The 16,895-nt window shown below is 44.8% G+C and overlaps 2 protein-coding genes and 1 long non-coding RNA gene across 4 annotated transcripts in view; 2 read left to right on the top strand and 1 right to left on the bottom strand.

The window, feature by feature from the left end:
* The first annotated feature begins 376 nt into the window (after positions 1–376).
* On the top strand, positions 377–11,278 carry LOC125711842 (hormonally up-regulated neu tumor-associated kinase homolog A-like). Of its 2 annotated transcripts, none has more exons than XM_048981245.1 (9): positions 377–852; positions 1,807–2,099; positions 5,360–5,415; positions 5,854–5,989; positions 6,235–6,362; positions 8,795–8,921; positions 9,275–9,440; positions 9,518–9,629; positions 10,037–11,278. In XM_048981245.1, the coding sequence occupies exons 1-9, from the start codon at positions 652–654 to the stop codon at positions 10,534–10,536; spliced, it is 1,719 nt and encodes a 572-aa protein (XP_048837202.1). In that variant the 5' UTR covers positions 377–651; the 3' UTR covers positions 10,537–11,278. The 2 variants fall into 2 exon arrangements, with proteins under 2 accessions (XP_048837202.1, XP_048837201.1); XM_048981244.1 differs by having other exon boundaries at positions 9,257–9,440.
* urb1 (URB1 ribosome biogenesis homolog) overlaps positions 9,941–16,895 on the bottom strand; it is a 21,320-nt gene continuing 14,365 nt past the window's right edge. Inside the window, exons 35-39 of the mRNA XM_048981243.1 lie at positions 15,973–16,082; positions 15,577–15,753; positions 13,359–13,600; positions 12,132–12,701; positions 9,941–11,792 (exon numbers count right to left, since the gene is read on the bottom strand). Of these exons, the coding sequence (XP_048837200.1) occupies positions 11,599–11,792; positions 12,132–12,701; positions 13,359–13,600; positions 15,577–15,753; positions 15,973–16,082 (1,293 nt within the window). The 3' untranslated portion in view covers positions 9,941–11,598. The remainder of the gene's footprint in view (positions 11,793–12,131; positions 12,702–13,358; positions 13,601–15,576; positions 15,754–15,972; positions 16,083–16,895) is intronic.
* LOC125711843 (uncharacterized) lies at positions 15,403–16,099 on the top strand. Its single transcript, XR_007383115.1, has 3 exons — positions 15,403–15,529; positions 15,690–15,800; positions 15,963–16,099. It is a non-coding gene; the product is annotated as an uncharacterized LOC125711843 (long non-coding RNA).

The following is a 16,895-nucleotide window of genomic DNA, read 5'->3' as shown; positions in this document are numbered from 1 at the left end:
GTAACAGAATATTTCATAATGACGGGAGGTTGTCATTTTCATTTAAATATATTAAGAAACAGTCGTTTTAGAGAGAAAAAAAAACACATTTCGGTTGCCTACCAATCATATAAGCCTAAAAAGAAAAGAAAATCTGATATACAGGAAATAAAGTTAAGACAGGTGCATTCTTTTCGAAAAGACGTGTTAATCTGAATAACGTGATTTTGTTAAATATGAATAAAGTAAATAAAAAAATAAAAACATTAGTGCTTGATTCTATCATTCTTTTCTTCTGCGGTTAAAAGGAGGCGGAGAGGGTGGGGGCAGTGCTTTGAATGGGCGGTGAGAACAGAATCATTTCTAGCTGCAGGTGATAGGATTAAATTACCATAAAGGTTCAGTGAAATATACAAGACATACGGACAGAGCGTCTTCGACCGACAGTTGTCTTTATCGGGTTTCTGGAAATATTGTTCTACTGTTTTACGTAAGTCGTGGAGGTGATTAAAACACTGAGTTTGAGGGTTAAAAGTACTATATGTATATAAGTATATATACTTTGAGTTGAGAGTAAGTGTGCAGAGTACTGCATTTTGCTGATAGCACTGGTAAGACTGGACGCCCGAGAGGTGAAGCACGCAGCTGCAAGTCACAGCAGGCGGACGGGGGATGCCTATCAGGACGGCAATGGACGGCCCCCGATATGTTGGCCCAGAAAAAACTGTCCCGGCGAATACTAATGCTTGCCCGGATAGCCAACGCAAGATGTACCATACGAAGATGGTTGGGAATTACTTTATTGGAAGAAAACTCGGAGAAGGCTCCTTTGCCAAAGTAAGGGAGGGTCTACACGCTGTCACAGGAGAAAAGGTAAACGCAGATTTTCTGCTGGTGTTTTTTTAACTGGAATAGCATAGCAGAAATAATAATCTTGCATACGATTTCTACACTGAGGAGTATAATCATTACACTTTCAGTTTGCAAAAACAAGTTGTGTACATTTGGTCACTTACATTTTATTATTTTAATGTTTCTTTTTCTTTTGTTTTGATAGTGAGCTAGGAATGGGTTTTATTTGACTGTATATCAGGGGAAAAGACTGAATAAACTGATGAAAAACTCCTGCAAAAGTAGTGTTAGTATACTCTATGTGTAACATCGTTGCACATTATAAAGTGCACATTATATCTAGAATATTTAACATTTTTGTAATATGTAAGCATTCATTGAAGTACGATAAGCTTTTGAGCCGAAAGAGTAAACATTAATATTATACTGGCTATTTTATCATGCGTGCAAAATCTATTATGCGGACAAAGAAAGAAATGGAGGGATGAAAAAAAAAAAGTTTTGCGGGTCAATCGTGAAGGACTGGTAACAGTTTTGGATATTGAGGGATGAGGACCCACATCCCCTCCTTCACACTGTTTAGCTAATAGAAGGCGAAGGCTGTAGTATCCTGTAATCTTTAATATAACGTTTAGGATCTCAGTATTCAGGTAAGGTACTCGACCTGATTTACTTAAGTAAGAATGCATCTTCTTGTATGGAGCGTATAAGAAGCAGGCATGGCAGTATGCTCATGATGTCTGTTGAGTAAACAATTATAATTTTATGATTTATCTCTGTACATTTTTTATTGTGATTAAAAAGCCTGATTTTTACGGCCAAATTCTCTCTCTCTCTCTCTCTCTCTCTCTCTCTCTCTCTCTCTCTCTCTCTCTCTCTCTCTCTCTCTCTCTCTCTCTCTCTCTCTCTCTCTCTCTCTCTCTCCTCTCTCTCTCTCTCTCTCTCTCTCTCTTGCTCGCTCTCTGTCTCCCTCAGGTGGCTATAAAGGTAATTGACAAAGCGAGGGCAAAGAAGGACTCATACCTGTTGAAGAACTTGCACCGGGAGGGCCTCATCCAGCAGATGATCCTTCACCCCAACATCGTCCAGCTGCTGGACATCCTGGAGACGGAGGCCAGCTGCTACCTGGTGATGGAGCTGTGCATGGGAGGGAACCTCCTGGAGAGACTCTTAGAGAGAGAACGCCTGGACGAAGCAGAGGTTCAGCGGTACATTCGGCAGCTGGTCATGGCTGTGGAGCACCTACACAGCTCAGGGGTGGTTCACAGGTAAGTGATCCACTGAGACCCCATCTCTGCACCGTTCACATGCTAACCAGTTAGCATTCTCCCCACTGGTTCCATATAACTTGTGGTCTTATACCCTCATTCTGGTACCTTACCTCCTCATGCTGGTACCCTCACCACAGTCCTGATGATATGAACGCAGCTGGCCGAACAACAACAGCATCCTTTCCCTTGTTTGCTTTTAATCCTCAACAAAGTCACCGATTAGTTCAAGGGGGCGTCCTTCGTAGGTTGGAATAACGAGTTATCTGAATTTAATTGTTGACAATTTGACACAATCCAGGTTTTCTTGTTAGATCGGTTGTCACAGCAACCAATCCATAAGCTGAAACCCGCTCAGAACAGATTTATTCAATGTAAACAAGGTGAGATCTCAAATTTCAATAGAGGTGTTCAACCGTAGCATGCGGAGAGCAACTGATCGCAATCGGCGTGTTCCAGAGAAATTTCTGAGTAAAACTTCATTGCATAATATTGTAGTACAAATACAAACAGTTTAATACCAGAGTCACATAAACAAGAAAAATGATGAAATAACACAACATAAGACACGCACTAAAGTTCATCAACAAAACATTCTTTGGATGAACTAGAAGTTGGACAAATAGAGGATTTTAACAGCCTTAGCAGTGTTATTCATGTATACATGTAGTTATTCATGTCAGATGAAAATGCAGGAAATAAAGGTTTCACACCATTGACTTTACATTTATACATATAGCTTTTAGCAAAGAGGAAGAGCGTTTCAAATTGAGCATATATTGTGCAGTTGGCAAGATCATTTAACGTATCCAGACAAATTGCTTTTTGAGAGTTACTGCTTCATTCGAGAGGGAAGAATATACATGGGTGGTATTCTGTCTCTGTACACTATGCGCCAAACTACTGTGGCGTCCTGCCCGCAGCTCTGAGAAAACGCGTTGCCCTTCTATGCCCCTTAAAATGGGGCAATGGGGCAATTTTGCTGGGTAGCCAACTCCTCAGCTGGGCTGAAGTCTGGAAGTCCCCAGGTTGTTCAGCATTCTTCCTATTTGCTTTAAAATAGAAAAAAATAATTGACCAGTAGTGAATACTATCCACCTTCAAGTTACAGGTGAGAATAGTTTTGTATTTTACTTTAATTTGTACCAAGGTCCTTAGTGTGCTGGTACTTGCTATGAATATGAAGGCCTGACTAATTCATACATGCAGTGAAAATGCAAAGGTTGCAATAGTGAACAATTAAAAAGGACACTTGTGCCTTTAATGTGTCAGCTAGTTTTTGTCACCCCCCCTCTTTTGTTTTGTCCTCATCTCCCTCCAGCAAAAGCTCTAGCGGTGCTTAGGGAGAAGAATTCCACCCTGGCATTCACCATTTCAGACAGCCTCTCACAGACTTGCTGATCATGCTCTTGAGTGTCGGTAAACATAGCCTAGTCAGAGTAGGCTGTGTCACAAACACTTAGTAGTAACTCAGTGCTGAAGTACAAATCATAAAGAAATATCGTAGCTACTTGAGATAAAAGATGTGTAATGATTCGTTAATGATAAACAAACATGAGGTCAGAATTTCACTTTTTCCTTTATTAGTTCCTTCAGTAGTAACTGCTTGGGATGAAACGTGCATTATGATTCATTAATGATGAACAAATATGTGTTATTCATGACTTGTTCCTTCAGCAGTCCAGAAAGACACGTATAGTAATATATAAATATATATAATTTATACAAATATAGTAACTTCATGAAATAAAACATGCGTCACGATTCATTAATTATGAATTAACATGTGATCAGTGTGTAACTAAGACTTTTACGTGCCTCATTTATCTTGCGTCTCAAAGCACAAACACCTCTAACAATTGCGCGACTCTAGAAGTTTGTATCAGAATGATCAACACTATTCAACACGATCTCATGAGAATGAGTGGACCTGAACACAACCCAAAAAATAAAAATTATTTCAGACCATTATCTTAATCTGGAAATGTTTAACTAACTATGAAAAAATGCATGTGAAATCTCCACTTCAACCGCAGTAGGCTCACACCGATTAATATTTCATTAATTCAGAAATAAGACACCTATCTCTTGAAACAGTTTGAATTGTATCGCATGTCAGTCCTTTAAGTGTTCAGCTAAATTCATGGTGTTTGTTGGTATCGTGCGGCACAGCTTTCATACAGGCCTGCATATGTCCTGTGGTTTGCCGTCTTCATTTGGCACGAAGCCACAGTATTTACAGACGTCACTCTGGCTGTACTTTTTAATCATTTAAACACAGGGCAGATAGCTCTGACGCTTCTGAACTAGTTATCTTAATAGCATACCATGTGTGAGTCTGCACTCAGCCCTAGGTGTGCACACTGGTAGCTTATGAGAGCAGGTGCAGGCTGTAGAATCGATACCATGATAAATGAGTATTGAAACTGTTTTATGCACAATAGAATTGATACTTTCGATACTATTGACAAGACTATCGGTATCCAGTGTGATAAATTAGAGCTGCACCTATACTCTGCAGGATGGTAGACCTCCATGAGCAGGAATGAACAGCCCTGAATTAGTTCGAAATATTAAGGTACAATTCAGAGATGGCAGGGAGTGCAGAATGAATAAGAAGCTATTTAACAGAAAATAGTTTGTAATAAATAGTTTGTATTAAAATATTTTGTACTCAATGGTTTGTACTCAATGGTTTGTACTAAAATAGTTTGTACTAAAATAGTTTGTACTAAAGCATACAGAAATGTTTCATTTTTCAGCCCAGCCTTGTATTTTTTATTGAAAATTTTTATTTTATTGTATTTTTATTTCTGTAGCGGCCAATTCACTAATATTTTTGTATGTAACAAATTAAAAGCCTCTTCACTGGCAATCTATGGGACTAGAGAAAATGCTTGTTAAATGACATGCTAAGTCACTGAGCCCGATGTAACATGAACATATTAAAGAGACTGGGGTACACTATACACCAGGGATGGGGAACCTGTTCCATGGAGGGCCAATGTGGGTGCGGGTTTTTGCGATGGCCTCTCGATGAGCCAATAACAGTGGGTCTCCAGGACTGGCATTGAAAACCACTGCTTTATTATTGGCTGATAGAGAGGCCATCCCAAAAACCCGAACTGGCCCTCCAAGGATCAGGTTCCCCCCTCCTGCTATACCCTGATAAGCCAGCAAACGTAACTTGGTTACTGAATGTCTTTGTCAAGCAAGAACCTGAGCCTCCCTGTGAGTTTGAAACTGATGTTGTCTTACAGGGACCTCAAGGTGGAGAACCTGCTTTTGGATGAAAACAACAACATTAAAGTCATAGGTAACTTTGAGATTAAATAATGTCAGTAAATTACTGTAAATAGCATGTTTATAGCACTATTCATTACTGCTGCACCTAATGAACTGCACTTGGAGTTTAGTAATGGATTAATTATTAATGGATTAATGAGAGTTAAATTATTATTTCAGCCAAGTGAAGTAAATGTGGGATTGTGTGGATTGAACACTGAGTTTTAGCATTTTAAATACAACGCATGAAATCTATAGTAAGGGGAAAAAATAACATTGGTAGAATTACAGGTTATATCGTGAGATATGTATGGGTGTGAAAAGAATAACGGAGCATGGAGTGAATGTCCTCATTTGTGTTTATGTTTGTGCCTTTGAATGCGAGTTATTAACACCTGAATAATAACGTGACACCGTGACCCTCCAAAGGACCCCACTCAGATTAGCTCTTGGTTCTGGTCCCGTTCAGATTTCGGTTTGAGCTCCTGCGCCAGAAGGCGGGGTACCGGTGATCTGCTGAGCACACAGTGCGGTAGCCCCGCCTACTGCGCCCCCGAGCTCATCTCCCAGAAGAAGTACGGACCCAAAGTGGACGTCTGGTCCATGTGAGTCCAACGCCTCCTTTCAGATTAACGCACCCGCTCATTATGTACATTTATTTTGGGAACAAAGAACATTCCCGGAAAATCACGATAAAAGGTATGATGGTGCAATAGCACAGGAGGGAGTGTGACGAACATGGAGAGGAATGAATTTCCTCTGAAGCTGTCTTGCTTAAGTGTTGCCTTGAGTTAAACGGAGAGGATTGTGCCTTTGTCTGCCTGTAAGCCGGCCTGCTTTCTGTGTCCAGAGGGGTTATCATGTACACTCTGCTCACCGGGGCCCTGCCTTTCACTATGGAGCCGTTCAACCTCCGTCAGCTCTGCCAGAAGATGGTGCAGAGACAGATGAACCCGCTGCCACAGAAGCTGTCGCCAGGTAGGCACCGGGCTGAGGGTCACCCTGTAAGACCTCTGTTCCCCTTTGTTACAGACCAGTAATTCCCAACCCATGGCATTTGGGTCGTGGCAAGTTCTGAAAGGATTGCAAGGCAGAGTTGTAAAATGTAAGCATTTTAAAACCCACAAGCTGCTATGCTGATCCACAATCAGTAAATGGGTCTTGGGTCTACAAATGTTTAGCGCAGAAATAGTGAACATTCAACCAGTTGAAAGCCAAAACCTCAGATGCTTAATTTAAAACTTACTGGCAGATCCACTCAGATTTTGGAGATAGGCATTGATTGGCATAACTGCAGAGTGCCCTCTGAGCTTGACCATGGCGTTAATTTAGACCTACGCTTGGTATAGGGTCGCGACTGAGCTGGCATGGTGAAAATTGGGTTGCGGTGAAAAAAAGTTTGAGAACCACTGTTACAGACAATGAGTTTCCATCATATTCCCATTAGAGGTCACACTGGACTGACTTGGAAAACCTTTTGTGATTTCTAAGACACACCAGTTGACTTTTGTTTATTTTCTTCCACAGAGTTTCCCACAGAATATTGAGTTCATCTGCGTACTTTGTAAATTTATGCTATTTTTTTTTTTTTTTTTACCTTAGAGCGAATGCCAGCAAATCTTACTTTTACTCAGAGACCTTTTCATTGAAGATTACTCACCCGTCTGCTGTATAGGCTTTCATTCTGGCGCCCACCCCCAAGAAGCACAGGGAGGGAGGGGGGGGACTCCTGGGCAATATGCCAGGCCGTTGCAGGGGATATTCATGCACACACTAATTACATGGCTTTGGACTGCGGGGGGAAATCTGAGCACCCAGAGGAAACCCACCTATCACGGGGAGGCCAAGCAAATTCCAGATACACAGCAGAGGCAGGATTTGCCCCCCCCCCCGGAGTTGCAACACTGCCATGCACCGAGTCACACCCTGAAATTAATAATGTTTAAAGAAATTGTCTGTTTTATGGTATCACACAACAAGGCATGAGACTGTATCTGCATGTCGCGTGATGCCCCGGGGGTGACATCTGGTCAGCGTGTGGGTGTGCCCTGCCTTTCTGCCCCGTAGGGTCTCAGGAGTCTTTGTGGACCAAACGGGTGTTGCTTCCCCAGGGGCCTGGGGTCATCCTTGGGTCTTTCCCAGCCTTTTTGTCTCCATAGCTAACAACACGTGGCTTCCTGGGTGAGAGTTTTGAACTAGATCCTAACACAGATACTGTATAACTACCTAAAGGCGACAGCAAAAGACTGGCACCATCCTAGACCAATGAACAGGCTTCAGGCGGCTGACATTCGCTATTCTCTTTAATTGCAAAAATTTGTTCTGGAACACACTAGCACAAGCAGAGGTGATGGTTGACATATTGCCCAATCAGAGAGCTGTTTTTCCAACTAGCTCCAACGGCGATTCAGCATGCTCAATCAGCCAATATGACATCTGTGGTGAGCATGTCCAGCCATGCCACATACCCACCCGACAGCCAATCAGTGTCCCTCATTGGCTCTCATTGATTTTCGGCTTGCCATTGCCAAAAATTGGCTTGGTGTGTTCTAGGCTTAAAGAAGTATGTTCTGTATGCATGTGATGTATTATCTATGTCACTTTGGAATACAGCAACTGCCAAGAATATAAATGTAAATGGCGCACAGAGGTTAGGTATTTGCCCTTCAAAGTCACGAGCCTGTGTGTCTGTGCCTGAATTTTCCCGTGACCATGGAAGCAAGAAAATATGTGGTTCCAATAAAAACTATTTCATACTGTGTTCTGCTTGTGGCAGGAGGTTTTAAAATTGAATTTCATAATTATTGTTCGTTTAAATCTCAACTTGTGGCTTCATTCCTAAGTATGAATGCTTGTGACATATATATATATATATATATAATTCTTCATTTTCAGGATACAGCACAAAAAAGGATTAATCAGTTGCAAAAATAACCTCACAAGGGGCCCCAATCCAATCGGGTTATTTAAATGCTGGGCTGTTTTTTTCTTCTGAAATCAGTGTATCGTGATTTATAGCCACGCCACAGGCAATATAGAAATGACTTAACTCTTAAACTGACTTTTGTCAGGAAGAGAAAGGCACAGTCACATTATGAAAATAACGAACTGCACCCAGAAGGCACATTCATTCTGTTTGACAGCAGTTACGACACACTTCATACGCTTCATCTTTTCATTAGGTCAAAAAAAGTTCCTGTGAGCTTAATCAGGTCTTACAAGCTGCATCGCTGATTTATGACGCTGTACTGGCTGTATGATAATGCTACACCAGTTTTTTTTTGTCTTTTCCTACAACATAAGAGATACCAGCATGCGAGTTGAGGCAACGTGGAAGTGTTGCAGTAATATTGTGGTTCTCCTCCCCAGATGCATAACGAAAGTGCCCCCGTGTCTCTTTTTCCCCCGAGGTGCCGCTGGCTTGCTTAGTAACCTTCTGGAACCTGACCCAGCCAGAAGGCCTAGCATCCGTCAAGTAATGGCTGATCCGTGGCTTTTGCCGGCCAACCCGAGGGCCAGGTCCCTTTACCTGAACAGGTACTGCATTTGCTGGAATTCTCTACATGAATACACAGACAATTAATAACGGCCTTTCAGTAAGGTTGCTTCAATATGGTGTAAAGCACCAGCATCCTCGAAAAAGAAAAAAGTGACAGTGAATCAGTGAGTGATTGGCTGAATCATTTGGAAGCTAGACTTAATCATAAGCAGAAGCTTGAGTACCACTGTGGAATTTAAGTAAACTTGCATCTCTACAAACAGTTGCATTGTAACATAAATGTAACACATAAGTAATTTACTAAAACTTGTTCAGTTTACGAGTTATTGTGACAGCTGAGTAGTGAGGGTAACATCTACATTCCAATGCACAGTAAATGCTCTTCTGTCAGAGCGCCTTTGGAGATTGACCACCATGTGCTTGAGCACATGACTGTGAAGATGGGCTTCCAGCATGAGGAGGTCCTGAGCGCTGTGCTGAAAAACAGGCCCTGCCACACGCTGGCCGTCTACTACCTGCTGGAACGGAAACGCAGGAGAGTACAGGGGCCACGCGAGGTGAGTAGGGGGTATGCGGAGTGCTACATCTGTCCCCATGGCGACAAGGCCTGACGGAACTGCCTTTGGATTTCCAGGAGAAGAAGCTCACGGGAAAGGAGACGAAAAGGCAAAGTGGGGAAGAAAACTGCAGAAGTGGACAGATGCCTTTGAGAAGGTGCTCAGCCAATTGCGGGAACCAGAGAGCAGGTGAGGAAGAAAGGGCGGCCATTTTGGATGGAAAAAGCTGGGGTTCTGAGGGGAGGATGAAGTGTAAAAGTGATGTCACCACGTTAATTGTTATAGATCTAGATATAGTTATAGAGTACCTGTGACTAGATCTCCAAGTCTGGGAAAAAGGATGCATAGCCACCCAAGAGGAACACATAGGAGAACTTATCAGATGCCTATATTCATCATAGACTGTAAAGTTGGGCCGTTTGTAATGTCTAAGAAAAATCTTTATCATGAATAACAGAAGTGGAGAGTTACTATTTAAAAGCAAGAAATGGAACATGACATATACTATCAGATAATTTATTAAATGTTCAGTATTGCTGCTATGTCTTCTGCATATAAGACATCTTGTCTTTGTGTCACCATGGTCCACCGAACAGTTTTATCGACTGCTCTGGAACACCTGAACAGCTATCCTGTGCGTCTCGACCCACCTCGGCCAATCAGGCGGCAGGAAACGTATCCCCCGACCAATGGGATTTCACTTCAGGGCCGACCCCAACAGCAGCCCATCCCTGCCAACGCCAAGACTCACTTCAGGACCCTGGGCATCAAGGCCGCATGGTGCAGGTTCATGCACAGCAGTCCACCACCCTGCCCGGTGCCCCCGGTCTTCCAGACCTACAGCCCGGGCTTGAAGACGGTGCCAGACTTCATTCCACCTAGTTGCCCCGTGGCTCAAAAACCATCGCAGAACTTGCCCCCGGCTAAGGCGCGCAGGTCAGAGCCAGAGGGTCCCAGATGGCGGGCCCGGCTGCCGTCCATCAGCCTGGGGCAGGCGCTGCGGCGGAGCATGTCGTTCCGACACGCCACTCCACCCGCGGAGGACACATTCTGCCGGAGGCGCATGACGCTGAGCCCTTCACATACGCTGCGCTGAGGCATGCTGGGAAAAGTGCCATGTAAGCGGCCCGCCAAAGATCCGGGGGCCGCTTACCAACCGGAGCGCCGTTTAAAACAGCTCTGCCTCTTTCCTTCACCTCTGCCTCTGATTTCCGAGGCCCTTTAATTCTGCGCCAGGGAACACAGCAGCACCCGCAGCTCGTCTCAAACCCGACAGCGGTAGGCGGCTTAGCGGGTTGGGAGGCTTCCTGCTGTGCGTCTGACTGTTAACGCCGGTCCCAAGTAACGCGGAAGCGTTGAAAGACTTTCCGTCTTTATCATCTACAGTGACAAGTCAAAAATGTAAACTTTTGAAACCAAAAAAAAAAAAGTGCACAGACTGTGATATTGTGATAATTCTCTGTGAAATGAGGTAAACGGTGACCAGGCTGCAGTATTTATGTATTGTATTTTAGTAGTTATGATGTGCAGAAATCTGAAATCGGTGCCATTAGTGAAAACCTTGCAACTTTTGCCCAAAAATGCAGTGAAACAGCAGAAACCCAGACGTTCCACAGGGCTACACTGCGATGTACCTTAAACTATGCATAAAACAGTCTGCATGACCCACCCCCAACTGCCGTTTGCTATCAGATGAGTCTCCGACTCCAGCTCCTAGAAGATGGAAAGACCAGTTTAACTGCACCATTATCTGAATGAGTCTCCCACTGTGATACAAAAATGCTAATTGCTGTTTATAAGCAGGATTCATGTTCAATAAAAATGTTTGATTGCGAAAAGTATTTACTCAGAACACCCTATGCTATAGATAAAGGGAAGTGTATAATAATGACCACGTGCAAAATGAGAAACGTCATTTCAGAAGGTTCCGGAAAATGGATTCCAGACAAATTCCAGAGTATTACCTTCGGTGTCTGTATTCATTCAGAATATATAAAAAGAGCATATTTTACACAAGCAACTGACACAATTTACAAATACACTTTAAATAACTCAAAAATAGGTAACAAAACATGACAAAGAAAGATAAAAAAATAATAATTGATAGAGAATTTAAAAGAAGTTCCATTATACGGTATAAACATCGTCTGAGCCGCCATCACAGCCCAGAAGCCGCTGCTGAGGAGATGCGGCGACACAGCGATGTGACGGGAGCCTGAGTCACGCTGCGCCTCCTCAGCCCCTGCTGCTGCAGCCCAGCCACCAGCTGCACGTGACACAGGAAGAGGCCCGGTGGGTCGGCGCCGGCCCACAGCTCCCGCACGTACAGCGAGAGCAGCAGGAGGCCAGCCTCTGCGGGGGGAAAACGCGATAAGCTCTGGGCCGCCTGACTTCCGATGAAAGCAGCGTGATTTGGCCATTCTGATCTCCGAATGAAGCATTAATACCGGTTGGAAAATATCTGTGCTGATGTTCGCGTGCCTCAAACCAGGGTTTCTCAACCCAGTCCTTGGGGACGGTCCACACCTAAACCAAAGAAGACCCGCCCAAATAGGCTAAAGCACTAAATACCGACAGCAGTACAGGCGTATTGGGAGCTGGGAGGGAGCAAAAATGTGGACTGTCTGGGGGGGTCCCCGAGGACTGGACTGAGAATCACAAGCAATGTGAGATCTAAGAAAGGTTCCTCACCTCTTCTGGAAGCATCATCTTCGTCTGTGGACAGACATGCCGAGAGCACGGTGCGATGCAGGTCTCCTTCGGGAACGCCCCGGACCTGAAGCAGTCGTACCATGACGTCAGTGAACAGCCCGAGGGTCTCCAGGCGGGCAGGGTCCTGGGAAGTGGGCGGCGGCTCACAGGCCCGGTGGTACAGCCTCAGGAAGTCCCACTTCACCGCTTCCTCCGCGAGCGCCGCAGCTACCGATGATTCGCACTGGAGCACGGAGGCCTGCACCCAGCACAGGAAGCGTGAAATGGCGTCAGGGTCCGCTGACCCGGCCACCAGCGACCTCAGCATCCACCGGAGGAGCAGCCGTGCCACATCAGCGGCGAGAACGGCGGCGTTGGGGTCTCCGTCCTCAGGGGGGAGCACAGACACGTGGACGAAGATGTCCCTGAGCAGGGGGTCGCAGTCCGAAAGGGCGGCTCTCTCCTGCTCGACCCCAGCCCCCTCTCCCTCCTCTTCCTCGGCAGTTTGCTCCACGCGGGGGCGACCCCTCTGCAGGTGACCTTTACTCCTCCCCCTTTCCTTCGCGATTCCTGCAGCACAGAGCACATTCCCGGGTATTTTTGTTAGTAAGGTTTAAAGGTACAGTGACCCCCCACCTATCGCGGAAGTTGTGTTCCAGACCCATCAGCGATAGGTGAAAGTCTGCGATATAGAAAGACCATATCATATATTTTTGTTATAGTTTGTTATAGCCTTAAAATACATGTGGATGTCAGCCTAAGGATATGAGTGACATAACAACAATCATAATATGCAATGTAGTGTGTGTGTGTGTGTGTGTGTGTGTGTGTGTGTGTGTGTGTGTGTATACACATACACATTGTAGAGAACTGTGATGTGTCAGGGAAAAATCTGGGATGTAGCGGGAGCCCGATAGTTGAACTGCGATATAGCGGCGGATCACTGTAATGATAAGTGAGCATGACCAACCCTCCACAAACTTTGATCCCTCCCAGCTCCCAACACAACTGAACAAACAAGAGCACCAAATACCTGGTACAGGTATATTAGGAGGGAACAAACATGTGGACCATCTGGGGGTCATCAATGATTTATTCCTCATTAATTAATAACTTATATGCAAACAGACTGAATAGACAAGACAAAAAAAAAAAACACAAACACTTGACGTGATCGATACTTCATACAGGGAGACCATGGGAACTCGGGACGACCCGGGAGCTTACCCAGCAGCTCCTTCACCTTGCAGCGCTCCAGCACCCCCTGCAGGTCAGAACGGAGCGGCGCATTGCGGGATAGCGAGGCCCAGCAGTGCAGCAGCACCAGGGCGGCAGTGCAGGGTAGTGGCTGCTCGTGCACGGTGACCCAGCCAGCGGCACGGCAGACGCCGAGGGCCCTCCCACGGTGCCTGAAGATGGAGGCCAGTGCCTCGAGGAAGCGGAACAGCTGTGGGGTCTTCACAGTGCCGCTGGGGGGGGGGAGAGAAAGGCATGAATTAATGGCAACGTGCAGGAACAGCACAGGAATGCTTGGGAATAATGAGCCGTAAGAATGTCTGTCAGAACAACAGGAGGGTGGGAGTGCTGGGGGTCAGGTGATCGCCACCGATTATCTGATGAAGCCAACTCGCTTACATCACTCTGAAGAACAGATCTGTATCGGTATGTGGGGTCCATTTACGGAATAGTTTGGATGCAGGACTACAAACCAACTGAAGAAATAATATAAAAATATTATTAGTTCTTTACTATTACATACCACTATGTTTTAGTTTTTGTAATTTGTGGTGATATTGGTGCATGTAGAGATTTACATACTGAAGCTAAGGAGTACCTGACTATATGGTTTGGTAATGTTTAAATGTTTGTGATGGGTAGGAGTTAAGTTTAACGTCATCACGCTTTTTATCAGATTTTTATTAGTTGGAGTTTAGTATGTTTGTTCAGCTTGGAACGGTGTGATATAATCTAAACCAGTGTTTAAACCCACAGGTGGTTCTCTCCCAATTAAGGAAGAAAAACTTTGGACTGTCTGCGGGTCCCAGAGGACCGAATTAATTCAGCTAAACTAAGCTAATTCTGAGCACTGCACTGCAGTCCTTGATACGCTAAATGGACAAAAGTACTGGGACACACCTCTTAATCACTAATTCAGGTGTTTCATTCAGACCCATTGCCACAGGTGTATAAAATCAAGCACCTAGTCATGCAGTCAGGTTTACACACACATTTGAAAGAATGGTTCGAACTCAAACTCAAGTGTGATGCTGTCATAATAAGTCAGTTTGTGAAATTTCTTCCATGCTAGATAATCCACAGCCAATTGTATATGGTATTATTGGTGTTAAGTGGAAGCATTTTGGAGAAACAGAAACTCAGCCATGAAGTGGCAGGCCATGTAAAGTAATGGGGTCACCAAGTGCTGAGGCACAGAGTGCATGAAGTCACCAGTGCTCTATTAACTCAATACCTGCAGAGATCCAACCTTCCTCTAGCGTTTACTGCAGCTTCATGGAATGGGCTTCCATGGCCGAGCAGCTGCATGCAAGCTTGACATGACCAAGCACAATGTCAAGCGTTGGATAGAGTGATGTAAAGCACACTGCTACTGGACTCTGGAGCAGTGGAACGGTATTCTGTGGAGGGACGAATCACGCTTCTCTGTCTGCCAGTTTGATGGACGAGTCTGGGTTTGGCAGATGCCAGGAGAACGTTACCTGCCTGACTGCATTGTGCCAACTGTAAAGTTTGGTGGAGGCTGTATTTGTATATAGACACTCCTAAATCTTGTGGACAGGCTTCCCAGAAGAGTATCAGCTGTGGTAGCTACAAGGAGGGAGACCAGCTCCATACTGATGTCTATGGATTTAGAATAATTGATACTTCATTGATCCCCGTGGGGAAATTGTCTTCTTACGCCTCCCTCAACTTGCTCTTTGTACAGTAAATTGACCGCGAAGGGCTGCCACCCATAGCAGTGCCCAGGGAGCTGGGGGTTAAGGGCCTTGCTCAAGGACCCGCAGATGTGCTGAGGTTGGGTTTGAACCGGCGACCTTCTGATTACAGGCACACAGGCTTAGCCCACTGAGCCTCAGTATGTATGCATAGAATGGGATGTCATAAAGGTTCCTGTAGTGCAATGGCCAGGTGTCCCAATACTTTTGCCCATAAAGTGTGTGTGTGAACTGGTGTGGGCGTGTTCCATCCCCCCCCCCCCCGGCCTGTTCGAGAACGTTAAAACCTTACTCTTATTACTTATCACCTCCAGGGTGCAGGTCTGGACCGCAATGAAACTGGAAATTCTTTCTTAGAACAAAGAACCTCCCTAAACCCACACCCTGATCTGATGTAATCAGTCTACACCAAACACCATACACCAAACACTGGCATATACCAGGGTAAGTGTGCATATTGTTAAGACCTGAGTGGGAGTCAGAGGCCTTACTGTAGGTGTCTGACTAGGGCCAGCATGACACACAGGAACTCGCCGATGAGCGGGAGGGGCAGGCACTTGGCCGGCTGACCGCCCTCAGGTACCGGGCTCTCCTTCTGCCCCAGGTTGGTGAACCAGAGCCTGTGGACCAGGTCAACTGCTGTACACAGCAGCCGGCCGTCCAGGCACCTGGAGACGGTGAACAATGACGGAAAATCTGTCAGATCAACTCAAAGGTCACCATCTTTTATGTATTAGGATAAGCTAAGGCCCGAACAGCCTCAATAAAAAATCATCTGGACATATAAAACCATAAAAGAGCGACAGGCTTACTGTTCAGGTGAAAATACCAAGTCGTCATCTTCCGGGGAATAAGACACTGATTGTTTTGCATACAGCCCTACCCACCTTGTCTCAACCAGCTGCAGAATCCACGTCAGAAGGCCGTGAATCTTGATGAGCTCATAGGCGGCTTTGGTTACATGGGCGGCTTTCTGGAGCACGTCCAGGATCAGAACCTGCGAGGGATCACGTCTGTATCAGTGTGGTCAGGGGTATCAGCAGTCACGCTTGGCATCGCCTGCAGGTCGACGCTCCTTTGGTCTGTTTCAGCGTTCATTTTCAGGGATTTACTTCCGGAAATGTTGACGTTTGCTTCTAGCAGTTGTGAAAGGTTTTTTAAGGGGTTAATTCAATAGAATAGCCATTTTCACACCACAGGAACTTTTTTCCGGAAACAGGAACTTTTTCAGGAACAAGGAGCTTCTGTCGCAGTCCTCCCCAGGATCTCGGCCCAACTGCAGTTCCATAAATGTATTTTTCTTTTGTCCCAACTATGTATTTTTTGTTTGACCGCAAACTAAGTGGGGCGTGGCTTATAGCAATAAACTTGCTGATTGGTTGACCACAAGCATCGGCACTAATTTGGAAGTAGGGGGAGAAGATAGAAGCAGTGAAGCAAAAATGGAGCAGATGGAATTACTGTTGTTCCTCAATTACATTTAATGCATCAAAGAATACCCTTTTGCTTTCATCTCCATATTTCTGGATCAGAAAATTAAATGGATAACCAATGTACTTTCGCCTAACATCGTCGGTGTCGGCAGTGAAACTTGCCAACAGTATTCAGATTCTTTGGAAAATGAAAGATTGATCTGCTGATTGACCTGATTTCATTATGGATTATAAACACGTCATATAAATAAAATATAAATAAAAGTCTGCGTCCTGTACTGATAGTGATCAATACTCCCAATAACTAACAAATAACTAACAAAACACAATTAATAATAACTAGTCATTAACATATAACAAAACATCCTCAATAGATT

This window comes from Brienomyrus brachyistius, chromosome 17, assembly GCF_023856365.1.
Source record: "Brienomyrus brachyistius isolate T26 chromosome 17, BBRACH_0.4, whole genome shotgun sequence".
In the NCBI taxonomy this organism is placed as follows: domain Eukaryota; kingdom Metazoa; phylum Chordata; class Actinopteri; order Osteoglossiformes; family Mormyridae; genus Brienomyrus; species Brienomyrus brachyistius.
Note: the sequence above shows the minus strand (reverse complement) of the source record. Positions and strands in the feature narration are given on the sequence as shown.

Bases quoted from the DNA above. Each gene is read 5' to 3' on its own strand.
- LOC125711842 (XM_048981244.1), top strand. From the start codon at position 652: ATGCCTATCAGGACGGCAATGGACGGCCCCCGATATGTTGGCCCAGAA. The intron at 8,922-9,256 runs GTACTGCATTTG...TCCAATGCACAG, and splicing joins AGGTCCCTTTACCTGAACAG to TAAATGCTCTTCTGTCAGAG. The intron at 9,441-9,517 runs GTGAGTAGGGGG...TTGGATTTCCAG, and splicing joins GAGTACAGGGGCCACGCGAG to GAGAAGAAGCTCACGGGAAA.